The sequence below is a fragment of the Callionymus lyra genome, chromosome 7 (genome assembly GCF_982586985.1).
Source record: "Callionymus lyra chromosome 7, fCalLyr1.hap1.1, whole genome shotgun sequence".
NCBI lineage: Eukaryota > Metazoa > Chordata > Actinopteri > Syngnathiformes > Callionymidae > Callionymus > Callionymus lyra.
The window spans coordinates 5,818,782-5,839,594 of record NC_141824.1 but is presented as its reverse complement, the minus strand read 5'-3'; the positions used below and the strand labels follow the sequence as shown (position 1 = coordinate 5,839,594).

Sequence of the window (20,813 nt, the reverse complement as noted above, 5' to 3'; positions counted from 1 at the left end):
TCAAGTCAAACTTCATCAGGTTACACAACCATGAGACGCCGATCTCACGCCACACCTGTGCCGCCATCTTAGATCCCGCCAGAGCTCAAATGTGCAACACTGACGACACATTTGGACAGGTGTGGTGAGACGCCCAGTGTGGATGTTTGACTCCGCCCCCCGAGCACCTGCACCAGTCAGGTGTGCCTCTATGAGACTTGTGTGTCACGCCCTCACTGCACTCAACTGCTTTCTGTTTGCAGCGTGGAAGAGGACACCACAACAATCCACCTAGATCGCCCCCTAGCTGTGAGTCGCTCACCTAAGTCAGAATGTTAATAATTGAAAAAACGTTTTCATTTTAACATCAAACACAACTCTTGTTCAAATGTATTTTCCCTTGTATTAAACTATATTGTTTAATGTTTACAATTGTTTGTAATGCATAATAAAATAACCTGATATAGTTGTTTTAATGTCATGGTGATCAATAATCACAGTTTAGATGAATTATGGAATTGAACGTAGTGATTTTGAATACATGTTGTGTATAAACTATGAAACTACAATTATGTTTTCTAGTCTCATCTCTTTGCAATCAAATGAATGACAGTAACATTTTAAAATTCAAAAACTATGCATCCGTCACTGTAATGGTTTGGTGTGAGGATGGAGTGTGATGTTGGTGCAGAGTTAAGTTAAGACTATACTTTCAGGGATCATTTCTATAGTTCTTAACTTAAGAAATGTGTTTGTAAAGTGTTTGGTGTCACTAACCATGATGAAGAGTTGTGATATTCCTTCCTGAGTGTGAAGCAGACAGAGAATAATGATTCACTTCATATGTTCTCTGTCATTGATGATCCTTCTTTACTTCCTTGTGCAGTATTGAGAGGAATATGATCAGAGTGGTTGTTGTGTTCAAGACAATATACTATTAAGCGACATTTTTAATGTAATTCTTTATAACTTTTAACAAAAATAAAAATGTATTTTCATATTAATGTAAAGACTATAGTTTGTAGGTCTTTTTGTCTTTGTTGAAATTGATATTAAAAAATATCCAAACCTCTGTGGTGCTCGTCTGTAACATCTCTCTTGTACTGAAGCCTTGACGACAACAATTGTTCTGGAAAAATGAAAAGACACTGTTTCATGAAGCTTCACCAGACCATCACTAGTATTTGGATATTTTAAGTTTGTCATTTTGGAACAAGATGTGGACAAAGACCATTGAGCGTCATTTGCTTCTTTAAACTGAACAAACATTTTTTTTACTATAACTCTGAAAAGGAACCCATTATTCTAAAATGAATCACAACTGTTGAACAACATGAGGCTGAGTAGAAAATTAGTATTTCACCTGAACTAAATTGCTTTTACCATTTAGCAGAACAAACAACCACTCTGATCGTATTCCTCCTCTCAATACTCCTAAAGGAAGTAAAGAAGTAAGTAATTTGTATTTATATAGCGCTGATCATCAATGACAGTGAACATATGAAGTGAATCATTATTCTCTGCATTATCATTTTTTCACTGATAGCGGTTGATTTTATTGCCCATATATGAGACAAACATACTTTGTACGTTTCACACGGTTTCAAAATCAACAGGTTATTTTTGTTTCCATGGTTCTACAAAGACATGTGACACTCTCTATAGGAGGATTTTATGGATCTCTTGGCCCTGACTCACTGTTTCAACCACACCTTAGATCTTGTTCTAGCAAACAGACCTGAAGTTAAAACAACAAATGTCTCTCCTCAGAACTCAGTTTTGTCTGACCATCAAGTATTAAATGTGTTCTATGTATGTAGAATCCTGCTGATAAATTCTTGAGGAGCGTGATATTACTTTTTCAATTTAAAATATTTGTATCGAGCACAAGTATGCAATACAGGCATTCCAGGCAATGTTGGTCTGATGTAAAGACAACTATGTAAATATGCAGACACAGCAATGTTACGTATATGCTCTTTTTTTCTTTGTTTTTCAAGAGACAGTAAATTCAGAAAAATAATCTATTGCAATACCAAAGAAACAACAACAACAGAGTGTACATATAGAAACAAAAAAAACACATAAAACAATGAAAAATAAAGGTCAAGACAAAATCAATCCCTCCTGTATCACTGCTGTATTTAGACAGAGCTTTACCTTGTAATTTAAATGAACATGTTGATTGAAGATTAAACCAATTCTAAATATTTACAGGGTCTTAATCTGAATAAATTAAAAAGTTTGCATTCAACTTTTATCATTTAGTTCTAGTGATGTTCTGGATCATGGAGATCTTTTAAGGCCCTTGTATATGAATTGTTTGGCATTTGAATTTTCTGCTCCTGCACTCTGCTCAATTCATGAGTAAAAAAAAAATCAATTTTTGGAACAAATCATTTAATCGATTGTCGAGAAACGAAACAAATGCTTTGAGACACCATTTCAAATGTAATCTAGATAGAACTGCTCAAGGATTGTCAAGTTCAGAACACTCTTGCTTTCAGTACAATTGTTCTGGTGGTTGTGATCCAGTTGTGGGTTCGACTCCAGCCCAAGAAACATCAAAGTTCTTCGGTTTAAATAAAATACTTGGGAAGAAGTAATGTGACCTTCCTTGGTGAAAGTTTGTGTTGTTTCTCCACTGAAGGTCATTCTAAAGTCGTTCATTAAAAGTTGGGAAATGACATGACATCAATTTAAATACAGTTGGTGCTGAAATACTTTGTAAAATAGAGCTACTATAACACAAGTTGTCCACAATGATTGATTTTAAACTTTTTTAAAGAATTTAAATGTTAACTTGAACTTTTTCTTCTAATCTTTGCCTATGAGGTTTTGTTGTTGTTGGAGTTTGTTGTGCATTACCATCTGGATCCACCGATACTAATGGATTTTTTTGATTTTTTTTATTTTTCAGAACAAAATGGTACATTCAAGTATAAAGTATTGAGTGGAAAATAAAGATGAAATTATCAAACTAGTTACTTTACAAAATACTTATATTTTTCAAGAGTTAGAAAAAGAAAATCAATAAATGCATTGAAGCAGGGCAAATATGGAAAATAAAATGACATATTTCCTTTAATTAAATCGCTTCTAATTGGTTTGACATATTCTGTCCATTTGGTCCATATCTTGTAGAACTTGTTCATATCTGTTTGGAGTGCAAAGGATAACTTCTCCATCTTATAGATGTCGTAAACGATGTCTATCCAGTTCTGTCGTGGGTGGTTCAACTTGTAACCACTTCCTCGTGATACATTTTTTACTTGCTGCCAACAATATGAAAAGCAATTTCTTGTCTCCATTATTACAGTTTTCTATTGGTTAGTCACCCAGGTACATGTTTTCACCTTTACAGGGAAGATTCACACCAAAAATGTTGTTTAAATGGCTGTGGATCTCTGTCCAAAAAGCTTTGATTCCACTGCAGCTCCAAAACACATGCCAGTGATTTGCTCCATTATACCCGCAAAGTCTCCAACATGCTTCATCCGTGCCCATGTGTATTTTTGAATGGGTGAGATAAAAAATCGAATAATATTCTTCCAACAGAACTCCCGCCATGTATTTGATCTTGTTGAAAACCATTGTAGATGATACATTTTTTTCCCAGCTCTCATTTGTGATTGATATATCTCCATCTTTTTCCCATCGCTGCTTTATATATCCTGTGTTCTCTTGTTTAGATTGTCCAATTCCTTTGTACAATTTAGATACTATTTTATTGCTATTATTTGCCTCCAATAATGAAATGAAAATCTCTAGTAATCCTTTTCCACATGCATCAATTGGCTTTTTCAAATTTTGATTAAAATAATTTCTGACTTGTAAGTATCTGTAAAAATCCTCTTTTTCTTAAGGTTTTCAAAACTCTGAAAATTCCCTTTGTGAATAAATGATTGATAATCAGTTAAACCTTTTGAGATCCAAGTCTTAAATCTGCCGTCCCTTTTATTGGGCACAAAATCGGAGTCAAAAGCACACCACCTCAAGATCCTCGGGGAATCCCCTAGGTGGCAGGACTTGACCAATTCTTGCCAAGATTTTAGGAAAATCCTTAAAAAGTATAGTAGTAAAAAAGGAGTAAGTAGTAAAAGTATGATCTGCCACCTTCATTTCATCCTGTAGCTTGTTCTCTGCTATGAGAGCAATCAATGGAACACCATTTACGCTAGAACCTTCCAAGTTCTTCCAACCTGCAGTGTAAGATCTTGAACAGAGACAGATTAAGGGCCTCAACTGTGCTGCATGGTAATAATGTTGAAGGCAGGGCAGGCCCATACCTCCCTTCTCTTTACTTAACTGCAGTGTTTTATATCTGACCCTGGGTTTGTTCTCCTCCCACATAAATCTTGAAATTAATCTGTCCCATTCTATAAATTGTTTGGTGGAATTTTGACCGGGAGACATTGAAAATGATATAATATTCGTGGCAGAATATTCATCCTGATGGAGTCTATCCTTGAGTGAAGATTTAAATATGGTATAGTTGCCCATCTTTGTAAATCCAACTTAATTCTTTCACTCAAAGGTCCATAGTTGAGGTCATACAGTCTCAGCAAGTCTCTAGGTAGTGACACCCCTAAATATTCGAATTTTGCATCCCATTTCCAGTTATACATATTCCTGATTTTTCATGGTGGGTCATAGTTCAGTGTTAGAACTTGGGTTTTATCAATATTAATTTTGTAGCCTGATAATAGACCGTATTCTTTTAGCATCTCCATCACTTGTGTCTGAGAAGGTTGTGTTATGGTCAACAATAAATCATCAGCAAACAACGCAAGCTTTTGCTCCCCCGTGGACATCATGACTCCTTGGATTTCTGTCCTCTGCCTGATCCATTGACCCAGAGGTTCTATGAAAATGGCAAACAATAGTGACGCACAACACCCCTGTCAGTTTCCTCTCTTCAGAACAAATGATTTTGTTAAATCTCCATTCATTTAATTCTAGCCATTGGTGTTTTGTACAATGCTGCAAAAGTATCAATTATAGTATCATGAAATACAAATTTTTGCTAAAACTTTATATAAAAATGACCAACTTACTGAGTCGAACGCCTTTTCTGCGTCCAGACTCAGTAACAGCGTTTCCAAGTTTTGATTCCCAGCTTGTCTTATAATGTGTAATGCTCTCCTGATGCTATCTTGAGTTTGTCTATTTCCAACAAAGTCTGTCTGGTCCTCATGAATTAATTTAGGTAAGATTGGTTCAATTCTTCTTGTTAGTATGGAGGTGGACAGTTTATGATTAATGTTCAAAACGCTCACTGGACAGTAATTCCCAGATTCCATATTATCTTTCCCTTCTTTGGGAATGACAGATATGATCGCCTCGCTCCATGAGGTACAACTTTATGTTCTAAAACCCAGTTAAATGTTCTCAGGAGTGTAGTAGTTAGTTGATCTTGCATTATTTTGCACCACTCGGAGGTAAATCCATCTGTTCAGGGGGATTTCCCTCCTTTTAATCTTTTAATTGCTGACCAAAGTTCATTTTTTATGTTAATTTTTAGTTTTGTTCATTGTTAACCATTAGAAGCTCAATATGGGATAATAATTTGTCAATCTGGTGGACATTAGCTGTTAGAGGTTGAGAATAGAGCTTTTCATAACATTTTAAGAAACATTTCTGAATGTTTTGTTGATTAGTTTCCACTTTTTTAGTTGTGGGGTCTCTGATTTTGTGTATAGACCGGTCAGCTTGCTGTTTTCTCAATTTGTAGGACAGGAGCCTCATAGATTTTCCACCAGCCTCGTAGTATTTTTGCTTGGTGAAAAGTAGTTTTTTTTGTATTTCATGTGTATTTATTTGATCTATTTCTTTTCTTAGTTTTTGAACTTTCAATTGAGTGTTATCATCTAAGGACTGAGAGAGTTTCATTTGAGTTGTCCTCAGTTTGTCTTCTAATTCCATAAGTTCTTGTTGTCTAAGTTTCTTCTCATATGAAAAGATAGAAATAATTTTACTCCTCAACACAGCCTTTGTTTAGAGCATCCCATAATATTGGTGGTTATACTTCCTTTTTATCATTTAATTCTAAATAATCTTCAATTTCAGCTTTCAGTTTATCTTTAATAGCGTGGCTATTTAACATTTTTGAATTTAGTCTCCAAACTGTAGATCTAAGCTTTTGACCAGACAAACGTCATATAGACAGGACCGTGGTCAGAAACACTACTAGGGCCTATTTCACAGATAACAACAGATCACGACAGTAAACATTATGAGCTGCTGAGTAATGTGTATATTCTCGACTTTTTGAGTTCAACTCTCTCCAAGTAACAATAATTCCCACTTCTTCCATAATATTGTTGAACTTATTGTTGATCTTTCTTGTGTCTGACTTGCCATTAGATGAGTCCATTTTGGGGTTAAGTGGAAGATTGAAGTCGCCCCCACAAATCAACATCCCTTGGCTTTTTGTTGTCATTATTTCAAGTAAACGTTTAAAGAAGGACTAGTCACTCCCAGGTGGAACATACACGTTAAAGAAACTCACCAAATCATCTTCAACTTTACCTGTAATTGTTATAAATCTACCTTCATTATCTTTATACTCTGAGATGTGCTGGTAATTGACTGTGTTATTTATGAGGATTGTCACTCCCCTCCTTCTTCCTGAACTGTGAGAAGCATAATAGACGTGTTTAAATCCTGATTTATTCAGTTTACCATGTTCTATGTCATCAAGATGTGTTTCTTGTAAGAAAGCAATGTGCATTTTATCTTTCTCAAGTTTTGACAATATCTTCGCCCTTTTAACTGCGTTGAGTACGCCGTTAATATTGAACAAAACAATATTTATTGATCTTTTATCCATTACTGGTGTCCTTTTTGAACAATTTCACAAAACTGGTATGCTCCCTCCCCCCTCAAAAACCAAAAACAAATAAACAAAGCCAGAAAATCTAACAAACTCAATATTACATTCAACTTAATAACAACTTGAGTGACTCTCAAAGGAGGGTCTCAGGAACTGACATGCAAGTGTGACGTCGTATCTCCATTTTCTCAGATCCTCCGTTGCTTCCTCCACTGTAGCGTAGGTTCTGGTTCCGTCTTTGTATTTCACTCGTAGTCTGGCCGTGAAGAGAGTCTGAAATTGAACTTGGTTTTCCTTCAGGACTTTGCGCACCTCTGCATACTCGCACCGCTGTTTGATGATGGCTGGAGGATAATCTTGATCCATGTTTATTTGGTTAGATTTCCAGGAGAATCCTCTGCTCTGCCACACCTTGGGAAGAATCCACTCTTTCGTTGAGAAACTCAGAAACTTGACGATGATGGAGGTCTAGTGGACCGGTGCGCTCTCTCCATCCTCAGCTCCTCTGCTTTCTGTCATCCCAAGTCCTTCACGAAGCAAGTTCTCCACAAAAGTTATCATGGAGGATGACTCCTCAGCCCCCTCCGGAACGCCATAGATCCGTATGCTTTTCTTCTTTTCTCTTCTAGATCGACTTTCCAAGTCCACCATCTTCTCCTCGACTCTCGCGTGTAGCTTTAGCATCTCCGTATAAACTTCCTCGACGTTCTGAAGCCTTTCTTCTGCCGTCACCATCCGTCCCTCTGCCTCTTCCATCCTTGTATTTAGCTCCGACATCTCTTCTTTTAATGATTGAAATTGAGTTTTACTTTCCTGTCAGAACCCTCTCAGTTCTTGCAGGATGAGATCCATGTCGGCCATGTTGGCTCCTAGCTTCGTTGTCTGCGCCGCTACAGGTGTTTTCTCTGTCCTTCGAAACACGTCTTTCGGGTCCAAATCACGGAAGAATGCTTGACCCCTTTGTTTAAAATGTGAATTCTTTAGAAATGTCTCTGTTTGTGGGGGTTATTTAGTAAATTTATCAGGTTCTATTGAGAGCTTCTTCTCAACATCACATTGATGTTCACCCAGATGCTCCTGACAATGCTTATTGTTTATGTTTAACTTTGACATTCAATCACCGCTCTGATCATATTCCTCTCAATACTGCACAAGGAAGTAAAGAAGGATCATCAATGACAGAGAACATATGAAGTGAATCATTATTCTCTGTCTGCTTCACACTCAGGAAGGAATATCACAACTCTTCATCATGGTTAGTGACACCAAACACTTTACAAACACATTTCTTAAGTTAAGAACTATAGTAAGTAAGTAAGTAAGTAATATTTATTTATATAGCGCTTTTCGAGACCAGGGTCACAAAGCGCTTAGACAATCAAAACAATACTCAAAAAAGTACATACTTTAAAGATCAAGATAATACTGAGAACAACACAGGAGTTCGAGAAATTCAAGGAAAAGCCTGAACAAATAGAAACGTCTAAAGATGTTTCTTAAAGGAGTCAGTAGGTCCATCAAGAGCAAAGAGAGAAGAAGATCGTTCCAAAGCTTAGGAGCAACAGTCTGAAAAGATTTCTCTCCTCTGGTCCTGAGCCGTGTGCGTGGAACCATCAGTAGATTCTGATCCACAGACCTCAGAGCCCGAGCTGGGGTGTAAGGCTGGATCAGATCAGTGATGTAAGGAGGAGCCTGACCATGAATAGATCTGAAAGTAAGAACCAGAATTTTAAAGTTGATCCTGAAAGAAACTGGAAGCCAGTGAAGAGAAATGATCCCTGAAAGTATAGTCTTAACTGCTGTCAGTCAAAGAATGAAACTACATCACATGGTCACATGTCTTCACTGGCAGTGCAGTTTAATAAAAGACAAAGATCAACTGTTGGATTTTTTTTTCATACAGACACTAAAAATGGACAAAAAGATAACTTGAACAATATTTCAGAAAGAAAGTCAAATTATTTGTAAAATATTATTTAATCCAAATTCCTATTCAAATACCTTTTTTAAATTTGTTTCATAAACAAACACTTCTCATGAGGTATTTCTTGATTGTGTTTTTTAATAAATGTATAGTCTTCCTGTAAATGTCACTGTGGAGTGTCAGTTACATTTTTAGATACATTTTACATTCATGTTTGTATTTACTCTAAAACACAGTCTTTTGTTGCTCATATACTTGCAATTTAATGAATGAAAAATGTTTTTAATCAACCATCACTTTAGTAGTTTGGTGTGAGGATGGAGTGTGATGTTGGTGCAGAGTTAAGTTAAGACTATACTTTCAGGGATCATTTCTATAGTTCTTAACTTAAGAAATGTGTTTGTAAAGTGTTTGGTGTCACTAACCATGATGAAGAGTTGTGATATTCCTTCCTGAGTGTGAAGCAGACAGAGAATAATGATTCACTTCATATGTTCTCTGTCATTGATGATCCTTCTTTACTTCCTTGTGCAGTATTGAGAGGAATATGATCAGAGTGGTTGTTGTGTTCAAGACAATAAACTATCAAGGAAAGTTTTATTGTAATTGTCTTTTTTAATTTTAACAAAAACAAACAAGTATTTTCATTTTAATGTAAAGACTGAAGCTCATATGTCTTAGTCTTTGTTGAAATTGACAGACTAAACGGATCTGTCCAAGAAGCAATGAATTACACACATAAAAACACAAAAGTATCCCAAAGTAAAGGTTTATTTTTGTATTGAAAACATGTTTGTGTCCCTTGAAAGTGAAACAGCATTATTGAATTATTGTAATCAGATGCATTGTGGTCAGTCGTGTGTGAGCGATTGACTTCACTTATGTTTGCAAGGTTCCATATTAATACTAAAAACACAAAAGTCTGTAGCAAGGAACACTTTTTTGTTGTTATATTCCATTATGTATTTTAAAAGTTGTATCATATAAAACCTAAACACTATAATGTCGTGCAAGCAATCTCTGAAATGACACTGCCACCTGCTGTCCAATGTGTGTTAGTAACTTATTCCTTATATTTAATATGATATGAATCTAGTTAGTTAGTAAAAAAACAGCTTGACTGGAGTCTGTACATGTTTATCAGTTCAAATCATTAATAATAATGACTAATAATGAAAGGTATTATTACTATAAATTGTACTTTATCAGCACATCAGATACAGACCTAAGTTCTCCTCCATCTTCATGACTCTAAATTGTTTAGGCATTAAAGTTGATCAGTTTTAGGTGAGGAAGACTTTCTTCACTCTGGCCTTCTGCGACTTCTGCAGGAAGCTGCTTTTCCAGGGGTTCCGCTGCCAGACATGGGGGTACAAGTTCCACCAGCGCTGCAGCACCGAGGTTCCTCTTATGTGTGTCAACTACGACCAGTTACAGTAAGTTGTGTCACTTGAGAAGTTGTACAAAATCTTAAATTAAGCTGTGATTTAAAGTGTTGACTCTTCACTGAGGTCATGGTCAGTTTAAGCGCGTCTAAATAATTAACAATTTAATATAAAGAAAGTATTGTTTTTAACCTGATGCATCTATAAACATGTGTGCAGTTATAGATTCATATATAAGCAGGATAACATTCAGTAAAAAACCTTCATTTAAACTTGATTTTAATAACATTTTCTTTTGTGGTTCAAGCTTATTGCTAGTTTCCAAGTTCTTCGAGCACCACCCCTTCACTCAGGAGGAAGTTTCTTCAGAAGGGACGACCCCCGTGTCCGAAGTCTGTCCTTCACTCCCCCCATCAGACTCCACAGGGTAATCCCCGCTCTCTCCCTTTCTGCGTGTTCGTCTCTGTGCTCTCTCTTATTGATGGCTTCAAACCTTTCCAGATCCATATGCCACGCCACTGTGTCCCCGTCCAAGTCCATACCCATCCCACCTAGTTTCCGGCCCAATGAGGAAGACCACCGTAACCAGTTTGGGCAGCGGGACCGCTCGTCGTCCGCACCCAACGTCCATATCAACACCATCGAGCCTGTCAACATTGATGTGAGATGCAACAGTTGTTGATATAAATGACTTGATTTTTGATGTAAGAATGTGAAACCAAGTAGTCAGAGGTTCTGCCTGCATCTGAAAAAAATGGATGAATGTTCAAATGATTTCATCCGACGTTGTATATTCTTTCCTTAAACTATTTATCTATAATAATAGTAACACAAAGGTCGGAGGGAGGTCATATGGGGCGTCATAGCTCAGATGGTAGAGTGGTTGCCTGCAGTCCAAAAGGTTGCAGGTTCAATCCCAGCTCCAGACAAGCTTGTGTCCCTGAGCAAGACACTTTACCCTGATGGCAGATTCGGCGCCATGTGGTGCAGCCTACTCCCATCAGTATGTGTGAATGGCTGTCAAAGCGCTTTGTGACCCTGGTCTATAAAGGCGCTATATAAATAGAGATTATTATTATAAAGATCAACACGCAACATTTCCCAAACATCCTGTGGCTTTCTTTCCAACCATTCCGCGTCTGCGTGCTCTTAGTCTTTTGTGTGTGTGTGTGTGTGTGTGTGTGTGAGACCCAATAATGAATATGAATATAAATGGAATGTTGAAAAAGACAATACCATATACCATATATAATATTTAATTGTGTGTTGTTCGCTTTGCTTGAACAACCAAATATGATAAAATGATTCATCCAACAGCTTCTACACACTCAGCTACTTGGTTAAATAAGTAACTATAATAACAATTGGTACACATGTCAATAGTCATGTTTTAGGGTGAATAAAAAAAACCTGTTAGTAATCTTGTCATATCAGCCATATTTATGTATTTGTTTATCTAGTGTATTTCTGCAGTGCTTTTCAAATATTGCCTGTAAGCTACTGTGTAAAATAAAATATAACTTCATTAGCAATTTAGCAACAATGTTTATGAGCCTCATTAGCTCCTCATTCATAATTCATAGTTATTAGGTTAAATACAGTTGTCAAGTGACTCATATATATATATTTATATATATATTATATCTATATATCAGTTTAACAAGCCTGCACCTCTCAATAAATTTCCCTTTTGGAGATTTAGCTGCAATAAAAAACTAGCTTAAACGACACTTGACTTGCATTTATTAGCAGTTTAGAAATTTTGTAACATAAACTCTTTAACTGTATTATTTTGTTAAATAAATAAACAGATGGTTAGAACCATTCCAGTACAAACATGACTAAAAATAAAGCAAATATTGTCTTGTATTTTTAAATAAAAATGCATTTGTAATATAAATGATAGTAATGATAATAATCAAAGGTAGATGTAATTACAGTTAATGATTGCTTCAATATAAAAATATGAATTAATGGAAACGTGAAAAACTTATTTTTCTAACTATAAATGTTAAGAAGGATCAAGAGTTGCCAGTATTAGTTTCTGCCACGATTGGTCTCAGAGAATCGTCTTCACTGAACTGGTAATGTTTAAAAATAGGAAGTGGAACTGTGATAGTTGTAAGATGAATGCTCCAGTAAAGCCATGAGCAAAACCATGGACAGTTGGTGGTTAGAGGGGCCGGGTGAGTAGCAGTGATGGTGTGTCTGTCTCTTTTTGCCCTGCAGCCCCCCCGACCCACCCCGCCCGCTGCTTGAGGAAGCACCGAACACGGACCTCAAGCCCCCTCCTATACTCCTACCCCAATGACATAGTCTTTGATTTTGAGCCCGAGCCTGTTTTCCGAGGTAGTTAGGCCTCTGTGTGTTCCTGTGTTCTTCCTCTCTTCCCCCATCCTCTTCCTCCTTCACCTACACCTCCACCCCAGCACAACAGCCCCTTTACCTTGTGTCAAGTCCACTGTGTGTGTTTCCCTCTTTATGTTTTCACATGTTCTCTCTCATGGTTGTGGGATTCACTTCAATCTTACTGTTTCAAACACTGTGATGCACTTTTGTTACACACAGACTTCAAAAGAGTCGTTTTCTTCATCATTGTATGGTAAATATATGCAAATAAATGATGCTGTTTTTAAGAGATTCCTTAGATAAGTCAAGCCTTTTGATAATGAATGTAGTATTTAAAATGTCCATGTATCATTTACCAGTGTAGCTCCATTAAAAAATATTTGGCCTTATAAATAAGAATAGTCTAACTGAGCTATTTATTTATATATATATGACCTCTTTCATTAAATTGCATAAACGTGACTGCAAGTCAATAAAATAATTAGTTTTAGATTTGTAATTATTAAGGCTTTTAACTTGTATAAATCATTCTTGAAAGTATTCACAATTGAGAGTCAAAGTACGAATGAGTTTAATTTATGATGTAAAATGAAAAAATAATAAATCATAGGGTAACAAACATTATTTGCCACTGCATGACCTCTTCTGCACATTCAAACGGCAAACGCACTCTTTAAAGTCAACTTTCTTCTTCTCTCCTCTTCTGCCTTAACTCACTTTTTCAAGCTCCAAATGCTTTTTCTCTGTTTCCCCTGCTGTCCAGGTACCACCACAGGTCTGTCCGCCACTCCTCCTGCATCTCTACCCGGCTCTCTGACCAACGTCAAGGTCCCGCAGAAGTCCCCGTGTCCACAAAGAGAGCGCAAGTCGTCGTCCTCGTCTGAAGATCGCAATAAAATGGTAAGAGACCGTCTTTGTGCTTTGATGAACGTTGCTGTGGTGATGATGAAGGTGATGGTGATGTGCCGTGAAACAGAAAACTCTCGGGAGGAGGGACTCCAGCGACGACTGGGAGATATCTGAGGGCCAGATCACTCTGGGTCAGAGGATAGGATCTGGTTCATTTGGAACGGTCTTCAAGGGAAAGTGGCACGGTAAGAGTCGGTCTAAATAGTTTAGTTTAACGCTGCTAGAGTCTACAGACTAGTGTTAATGACGTTTCTTTTATAAGGGATGGAGATTTTAGGTTTGGTAGAACTTTATTGATCCCTCAGGAGGTCTCCTTCGGGAAATTGTTTTATTCCAATTATTACGGTTTTATACCAATGTGAATGATTTTTATGAAATTGTTACTAATAGGATACATTAGGAACGTTACATCCTTATCCTTAATATATATATTTTAAACAAAATCAGAAAGAAAATGGCAGCAAAACCGAACACTGTTTGGTAACTGCCATTTATATCATTATCGTGGCGAGTGTCTTTACTAATCCCTGGTCCTTTGTAAACATGTTACAGGAAGATAAAAACGAGCTTAAATAGTTCGACCAGACTCAATAGAGAAGTGGTGTCAAACTCAATCACACAAATCTTCCAGCAGTTGAGGTTGTGGGTCTAACAACATGTAGATTTGCTAGGGTTCCCTAGAATCCATAAAAGTATTTAAAGGTACTACAGTACATTCAAGAATCTAATGATAAGGCCTTTGTTTGCATTGAAATACAATTTGAACCAGGGACTATCAGAGCTGATTTACATTGAGGTTCTACTTCAACATGCTTTATGTTGAAACTTCATTAAGAGAAATTGTCTCTGGGCATTATGGGAAATGTGAATTTATTGAGTTTTTTTCTAGACAAAATGTTTCATGATGGCTAAAAGTTGTACCAGACAACGTGGACGACACACCCTTTTTTTGTGTGTATTTTTTGCATATATATACGATGGGAGTCAGGAAACAATTTTATTTTATTTTATTTTAATATTAACATTTTGCTGTATTTAACAGTAAGCATGTCTCTGATTAGGATCATGTCTGAATTATCTTTTTATTTTTACATTTTAATCAAACAAACCTTTCATCATCCTCAATTTTGCTTTTATTTTTGATAATCTCTATTCCTCATCTTAACTACTGTCATCTTTATCAGTCAACATATCAACACGAGCATGTATTGGCCCCTCCTGCCCGTGAATGTGTGACACATGTGAATTAGAACAAGCAGCTTATTTTATTAATCTTCAATTTCAGGCGATGTTGCTGTGAAGATGTTGAACGTGACGGCACCCACCCCTCAACAGCTTCAAGCCTTCAAGAATGAAGTGGGAGTCCTCAGGTAGCTCATGTCACTAACTCGAACCTTTGACCTCTGCCTTGGACTTAAACATCTGTGTTTGTGTGCGACAGGAAAACGCGTCACGTGAACATATTGCTGTTCATGGGCTACACCACCAAGCCCCAGCTGGCCATCGTCACCCAGTGGTGCGAAGGCTCCAGTCTCTACCATCACCTGCACATCATGGAGACCAAGTTCGAGATGATCAAGCTCATCGACATTGCCCGGCAGACGGCTCAGGGCATGGAGTGAGTCGCTACACTTGTTTGTTGTTGTTTGTGCTTCTCGCTTATGTTGCTTTGTGTTTTTTCCTGAACAGTTATCTTCACGCCAAATCAATCATCCACCGGGATCTGAAGAGCAACAGTATCCTAAGAGAGATCAACCAGTCTGGAGTTATTGAAAGTTACATGAAACTACTTTAAAAGAAAAATCAAAAGCATTGAAAGTCGTGTTATTCCTATCACTCATTAGCTCCTTGAGTGACAGGTGTCCCATTTTGATTGTGGATAAGACAACCATTGATCTTTGGTTTATCAAACGTCTAACAAAAGAATTACAATTGTAAGAATATCTTTTCTCCAGAAATGAAGAGCATTCTTCCCAGGAAGTGTCCTTGACGACTTCTCCTCCAGATATTTTCCTCCACGAGGACCTGACGGTAAAGATCGGTGACTTCGGCCTGGCCACAGTGATGGCCGACTGCCTGAAGAAGAAGAGAGAAGAGCGCCCCCTTTTCCCCCAGGTGGGATCACACACTTGTTCAAGCTATATCAGTATTTTTTAATTTTATTTCAAAAGAGTTTGTTTATGTTTATCCAAGGATCTCAAAGAAGTTTTACCTTTGAAAGTGAAGTAAGACTTATTGTGAGTCTCATTGTTCTTTTGAGATCCTGGCGTCCATCGAGCTGCTGGCTCGCTCGCTCCCCAAAATCCACCGCAGCGCCTCGGAGCCGTCGTTAAACAGAGCTGGTTTCCAGACGGAGGACTTCAGCTTGTATGCCTGCGCGTCACCCAAGACCCCAATACAGGCCGGTGGCTATGGTAGGTTTTATTTGCGTCTCTGCACTCGACTTTCCTCCCACAGTTCAGAGAAGCATGTTCGTAACTGATTCTTACTGTAGGCGTGTCTGCAAACATCGACACCCCTAGTCTCTAGATACCACACTATTCTTTCTACGCAGTCGAGGCATGTGTAACTAGTTACTTGCAGTTGCCCTATATAACCACTGTTCTGTATCCGTTTAATAAAAAAAAACTAATCCCATCACAGCAAAGCCTTTCCAATAATTACCAGACCAAAATGATTTATTCTTGTAGACCCATTTCAGGTACTAAATTAAGTTAACAAATGACTCACATAAACTAGTGTACCATATTTTTGGGACTATAAGGCAAACTTGAATACCATACATTTTCTCATAAATCGACAGAGTTCCTTTAAAGCTTTATTAATGAATTATGCTGCTCAAAATAAGGTCAAAATGTGAGGCTCCATAATAATTCACCTCATGGAGATATACTACGATGCTGCACTTAATTGTAATTATACAAGGTTTAAAATATTCTTAAATTAAAAAATAAATAAACACTCTTGCAAATTAAATTGTTCTATTGTGGTGTCAATAAAGTTGTGGAGGTAAGTCACACGTCACATGACAGAAACACAAACGCCATTGGTCAACAGCAGGTTAGCGTCACTTAATGGCGGATTATTGAAGTGTTTATGATTTGATATCCGTGTGATGGTTTAAATGTATAGAAGTTGAGATCTGTCCAGGGTGTCCTCTGTCTCTTGTCCCAAGCTTACGACAGAATGTTACATGTTCACTTCAGTTTGCCATGAATCTCAGAAGTTTTGTCCAAACCTGACAATTCAAAATGTCTATTGGGTTATTTCAAGAACCAGCTGAATAACTGCTGACATATGCTCGTCAATCCATCACTAAAAGTCTGTCTCCTTTGTTTTTTACCTTCCCAGGGGAGTTTTCGGCGTTTAAGTAATGTGTGCTGTTTCACACCAGTTCATCCCTCCTTCTTCTTCACCTCTCAAAAGTCCCTTCGGTGGATCCATTCATCACCAACAAGTGAATATTAGCAGAATGTGTTCCTCCCTCTGACCACCTGCTGGAGGAGTCCGTCCACCGAACACCGCCCAGCACACTCAGACACAGGACCGGTGGTCGAGGCTGTGAGGAGGACTGGAGCGCTCCGCTGAAGAAGGACACGGGAGACGGCAGAAAAGAGGTTTTGGGATGGTTCTTCCCCGGGCCAGGTCGAAGGTCGGTCATCTCCACTGCACTGAGGCCGACTCAGGACAGAGCCTGCACGGCGATGACGACGGCGTCTGTCGGAGGCGGATGTCCTGAGACCCGGCGAGGGGGGTTCACCCTGTAACTATGACTTGAATCTCCTTCATCTTTCAATTTGTGTTTTGCCTTTTCAAGAGAAGGTTCTGTGCAGCACAAAATGTGGCACTGACGAGTCCTGCTTCGCCTCCTTTAACTTCATGTGACGAGAAAAGCTTCTCTTGGATCACATGGCTTTAATATTGCACTCTGCTACTCACTGAAACATTCTCTATCGTCCACACTTCTTTACGTTGCTCATCCCGGCATGTGTCCTGATTAGAATCCACCTGTTGTTTTATTTTTGCCTTTTTTTCTGTACAGGCAGGCCTGCAGATACCTACATATTTAAAGTGACTTTTTTGGTTTGTTTTATGAGCTAATCTTTCAGAATCTAAGCTAACAAGTCTTTCTTTTGGACGCTTGTGTACTTTGCACTTTGTAGAAAATGCATTGAAGCCTTTTTGATCGGAACATGAGTCCCGAGACGAAGAGCCGATGATGAACCGGAGGAGGCTCTTGTTTTTTTAAAAGGGAGGGTGAACATTCCTACAGCAATGAGAGCTAAAACAACTGCTAGCTTGATGAGAGGTGTTCAAACACGGACAGAGAGGTGGTCGTCCATCGTACACGTCTACCTTGACCCCCTTTGCAACATCATTACGACATATTTTGCTTCTGGTGTGGAGTTTTACATTCTTGTTTTCTCTCAGCTTAGCTTAGCGTAGCTTAGCACTTAGCTGACTGAATGCTAACTATGTTTTCTACCCTCATTTAAACAATCAGTTGATAACAACAGTAAGTCTTACTTTTTTTTTTTAAACATCAGCAAAAGGTTTACAGATGAAAGTGTGTGTACATGAAGAAAAAAAGTAAGATATTCTCTTCTTAAAAGGTCTTTTTGTTGTCACTTACTTCAATGATTGGCTGCTGCTGGTTGTTGCATGATCAGCTCTTATCCTGCTGAAGTTTACACCTCAAAGTTACACTTGTCTTAGCGTCGTCCACTGATATTCATCGCCCAAAACCATACACAACAAGAGTTCCCTTCAATTGAATTCAGATGACAAGTCAAGATGAGGAAAATAACATCCACGTCCTTTCAGGGTTTTCTTGGCTGCTGATCCATGAACGCTGCTTCCGGTGAAGTTTTTCATATCCAAGTATCGTGACATGGCTACTGTGTTTACGGTTGAGCAACATCGCAAGTTTACCTTTCGCACATTCATGATGAGTGATCTTTGTTTGTTAAGATGTGTGATTCATATTTTGATGGATTGATGACAATGATTCGGTCGACTTTGAAATGAAATGTTGAATTATGAATCATCAAAGTGAATCAGAAACGTCTCCGACACCTTCTGTGTTTGTTTTAATTCAACTTTATCAAAAGTTTACAAACACCTAAAACATTATTTTTAATCACATATTTGTAACATTTAAATGGGTTTTCAAATACATTGGAGCTCTAATCAAAAGGTTCCTCTCGAAAGAAACTCATCGTGACATAGTGTCGCAAAAATCCACAAAAACAATTCAATGTAAAAATGAATGGTTTGTCGGAGACACATATGGATGAAGTCGGGTCACATGTTCATCCTGGACTCACGGGGAGAAGCTGGCCTGGGTCGTGTTCACTGATATCACTCATGTTTCATAAGTCACAGCCAAGTTGTCACGAGCTGACATGAGTTGAAAAGAAAGTGGTCGCCTCCTCCACACATCAGTATCAGCCGGGATATCTACCTGTGCAGGGCTAGACGCACATCGGCCTCATTCTATCTTTTTTTTTGACTTGTATATCTCTTGAGCTCCAGTCACCAACTCTTCTGGAACATTCCCTCTCTCTCGACCTGTTGCCTGCACCTTAAACTCCCTACACTCGCACACAAACACAAAAACCTTTCAATTGAAAATGATCATGACGTTTTCTCTTTTGTTTCGTTCCACCTGTAAATAGTTGTACAAAGGAAATACTGTCAAGTTTGCTAGAAGGCATGGAAACTACAAATGTAACAAATTATAAAATGTTCAATTTAAGAGACATTTTGATAGGCAAAAGAAAAACAGTTGCATGTACAAATATTTAAGGCTGTATCATACGGAGAAAGAGCTTAATGTATTTGTTGTGAATATGGAAAACTGATGTATTAAAGAAGTGCATGAAAAGTGGAGAATGGTAGTTTTTTTCTTCTTCCTCTCTCCGCTTGGTGGCGCTGTTGTCAAGCTTGTACCGTCCGAGCAAGATGCCATTTTACTTGAAATCTTGGATTAATATTGGAATTTATAACTTCAACGACTCTTTTAAAGGCGTTTACATTTCAGATAAGTTAAATATTGTCTTGTCACAATTGATCAATAAAATATTGTTAATATAAACACTTTAGTGTTAAAAAATGCGATTGATCTACTTGTTTGTAAAATGTTATATAATAACAAAATAAAACTATATGAATGTAGAAATTGTTATTTATTTCTTCAAAGAAAACTGAAACTATGAATAAATAAATTACTAATGGTCAATACAAATAATAAATGATGTTGTGGAATAATATTAAGGTTGGTTCTTTTTTCTACATTTGACATAATTATTTTGAAACGAGACTGTGCCAAAAGTGGAAATTGTCATTGATGTATTTTAATGTATGTAGTAGTAATAATATGATTCTATAATGAACATGTTTAAATAAAAAACGTTAGTTACATTAGTCAAGCTTTAAAATATTTTAAATTAAATATGTGGAATAAAGTAAAATAAAATTGAAGCATATTATTTCTGATTTGAGTTCTGTTCAAAACGTTAATAAATTACAATTTCATTTACAATATAATTAAATCTCAGTTTTTTTTCCTGTAAAATTATATTTTCAATTTTCTTTTAATTTTTTTTTACTTTTTTAGAAGACAATACATACAAATGTCATTTAACTGAAAATAATATTCATTTTAACAACAAATGTAAAAAAACTTTTTTTAAATTATTTTCCACAACAATAATCAATTTAATTGTTGATCAGATTAATAAGTGGATTTGTGCCTTTTTGAGACAAAAGAGTCAAGAGGACTAAAACTAAACACTAGCAGACCATCGAACAATCTTGGCAAACATCTTGTTGACTGACGACCTCAGGACTTCATTAGTAACATCTAGATGGCGCCGCAGATGGCTCGCTTTTTCCACTTCATCATGAATGACTCCTGCTTTGTTTTTGCAATACAGATACAAATAAAACATACAAAACATTTAAAAAATAACTTTCATTTAAAAAAAATGCAAAACATATTGTGACATTATTTAAAATGAAAGATTGACACCCAATAGCAAATGCATGGAAAAGTTTGATGTCTCATCTCACCTTGAAACAAATGAGTGTGAGCACTTTTAATTTACATGTTGAATAAACCTTCATTCAAACTATTTTATTGTCTGATAAGTGTACATTTATCTTTGACAACACAACCACTCTGATCATATTCCTCTCAATACTGCACAAGGAAGTAAAGAAGGATCATCAATGACAGAGAACATATGAAGTCAATCATTATTCTCTGTCTGCTTCACACTCAGGAAGGAACATCACAACTCTTCATCATGGTTAGTGACACCAAACACTTTACAAACACATTTCTTAAGTTAAGAACTATAGAAATGATCCCTGAAGGTATAGTCTTAACTGCTGTCCAAATTAATATTTAAATTCCTTTTTTAAATGT

The 20,813-nt window shown here is 37.1% G+C and overlaps 1 protein-coding gene and 4 non-coding genes across 5 annotated transcripts; 3 read left to right on the top strand and 2 right to left on the bottom strand.

The window, feature by feature from the left end:
- Positions 1 to 679: 679 nt before the first annotated feature.
- On the top strand, positions 680 to 892 carry LOC148074806 (small nucleolar RNA U3). Its single transcript, XR_015712064.1, has one exon. It is a non-coding gene; the product is annotated as a small nucleolar RNA U3 (small nucleolar RNA).
- Positions 893 to 5,304: 4,412 nt separating this feature from the next.
- Positions 5,305 to 17,782, top strand: LOC148074803 (serine/threonine-protein kinase B-raf-like). Its single transcript, XM_087796120.1, has 13 exons — positions 5,305 to 5,334; positions 10,026 to 10,174; positions 10,431 to 10,550; positions 10,625 to 10,797; positions 10,950 to 10,970; positions 13,236 to 13,372; positions 13,449 to 13,566; positions 14,667 to 14,751; positions 14,823 to 14,999; positions 15,071 to 15,117; positions 15,387 to 15,496; positions 15,642 to 15,795; positions 16,733 to 17,782. The coding sequence occupies exons 1-13, from the start codon at positions 5,305 to 5,307 to the stop codon at positions 16,753 to 16,755; spliced, it is 1,344 nt and encodes a 447-aa protein (XP_087652246.1). The 3' UTR covers positions 16,756 to 17,782.
- LOC148074805 (small nucleolar RNA U3) lies at positions 7,934 to 8,146 on the bottom strand. Its single transcript, XR_015712024.1, has one exon. It is a non-coding gene; the product is annotated as a small nucleolar RNA U3 (small nucleolar RNA).
- Positions 9,087 to 9,299, top strand: LOC148074804 (small nucleolar RNA U3). The gene has a single exon (XR_015712063.1). It is a non-coding gene; the product is annotated as a small nucleolar RNA U3 (small nucleolar RNA).
- A 2,776-nt stretch (positions 17,783 to 20,558) lies between the features above and the next one.
- Positions 20,559 to 20,771, bottom strand: LOC148074802 (small nucleolar RNA U3). The gene has a single exon (XR_015712007.1). It is a non-coding gene; the product is annotated as a small nucleolar RNA U3 (small nucleolar RNA).
- Between the last annotated feature and the right edge of the window lie 42 nt (positions 20,772 to 20,813).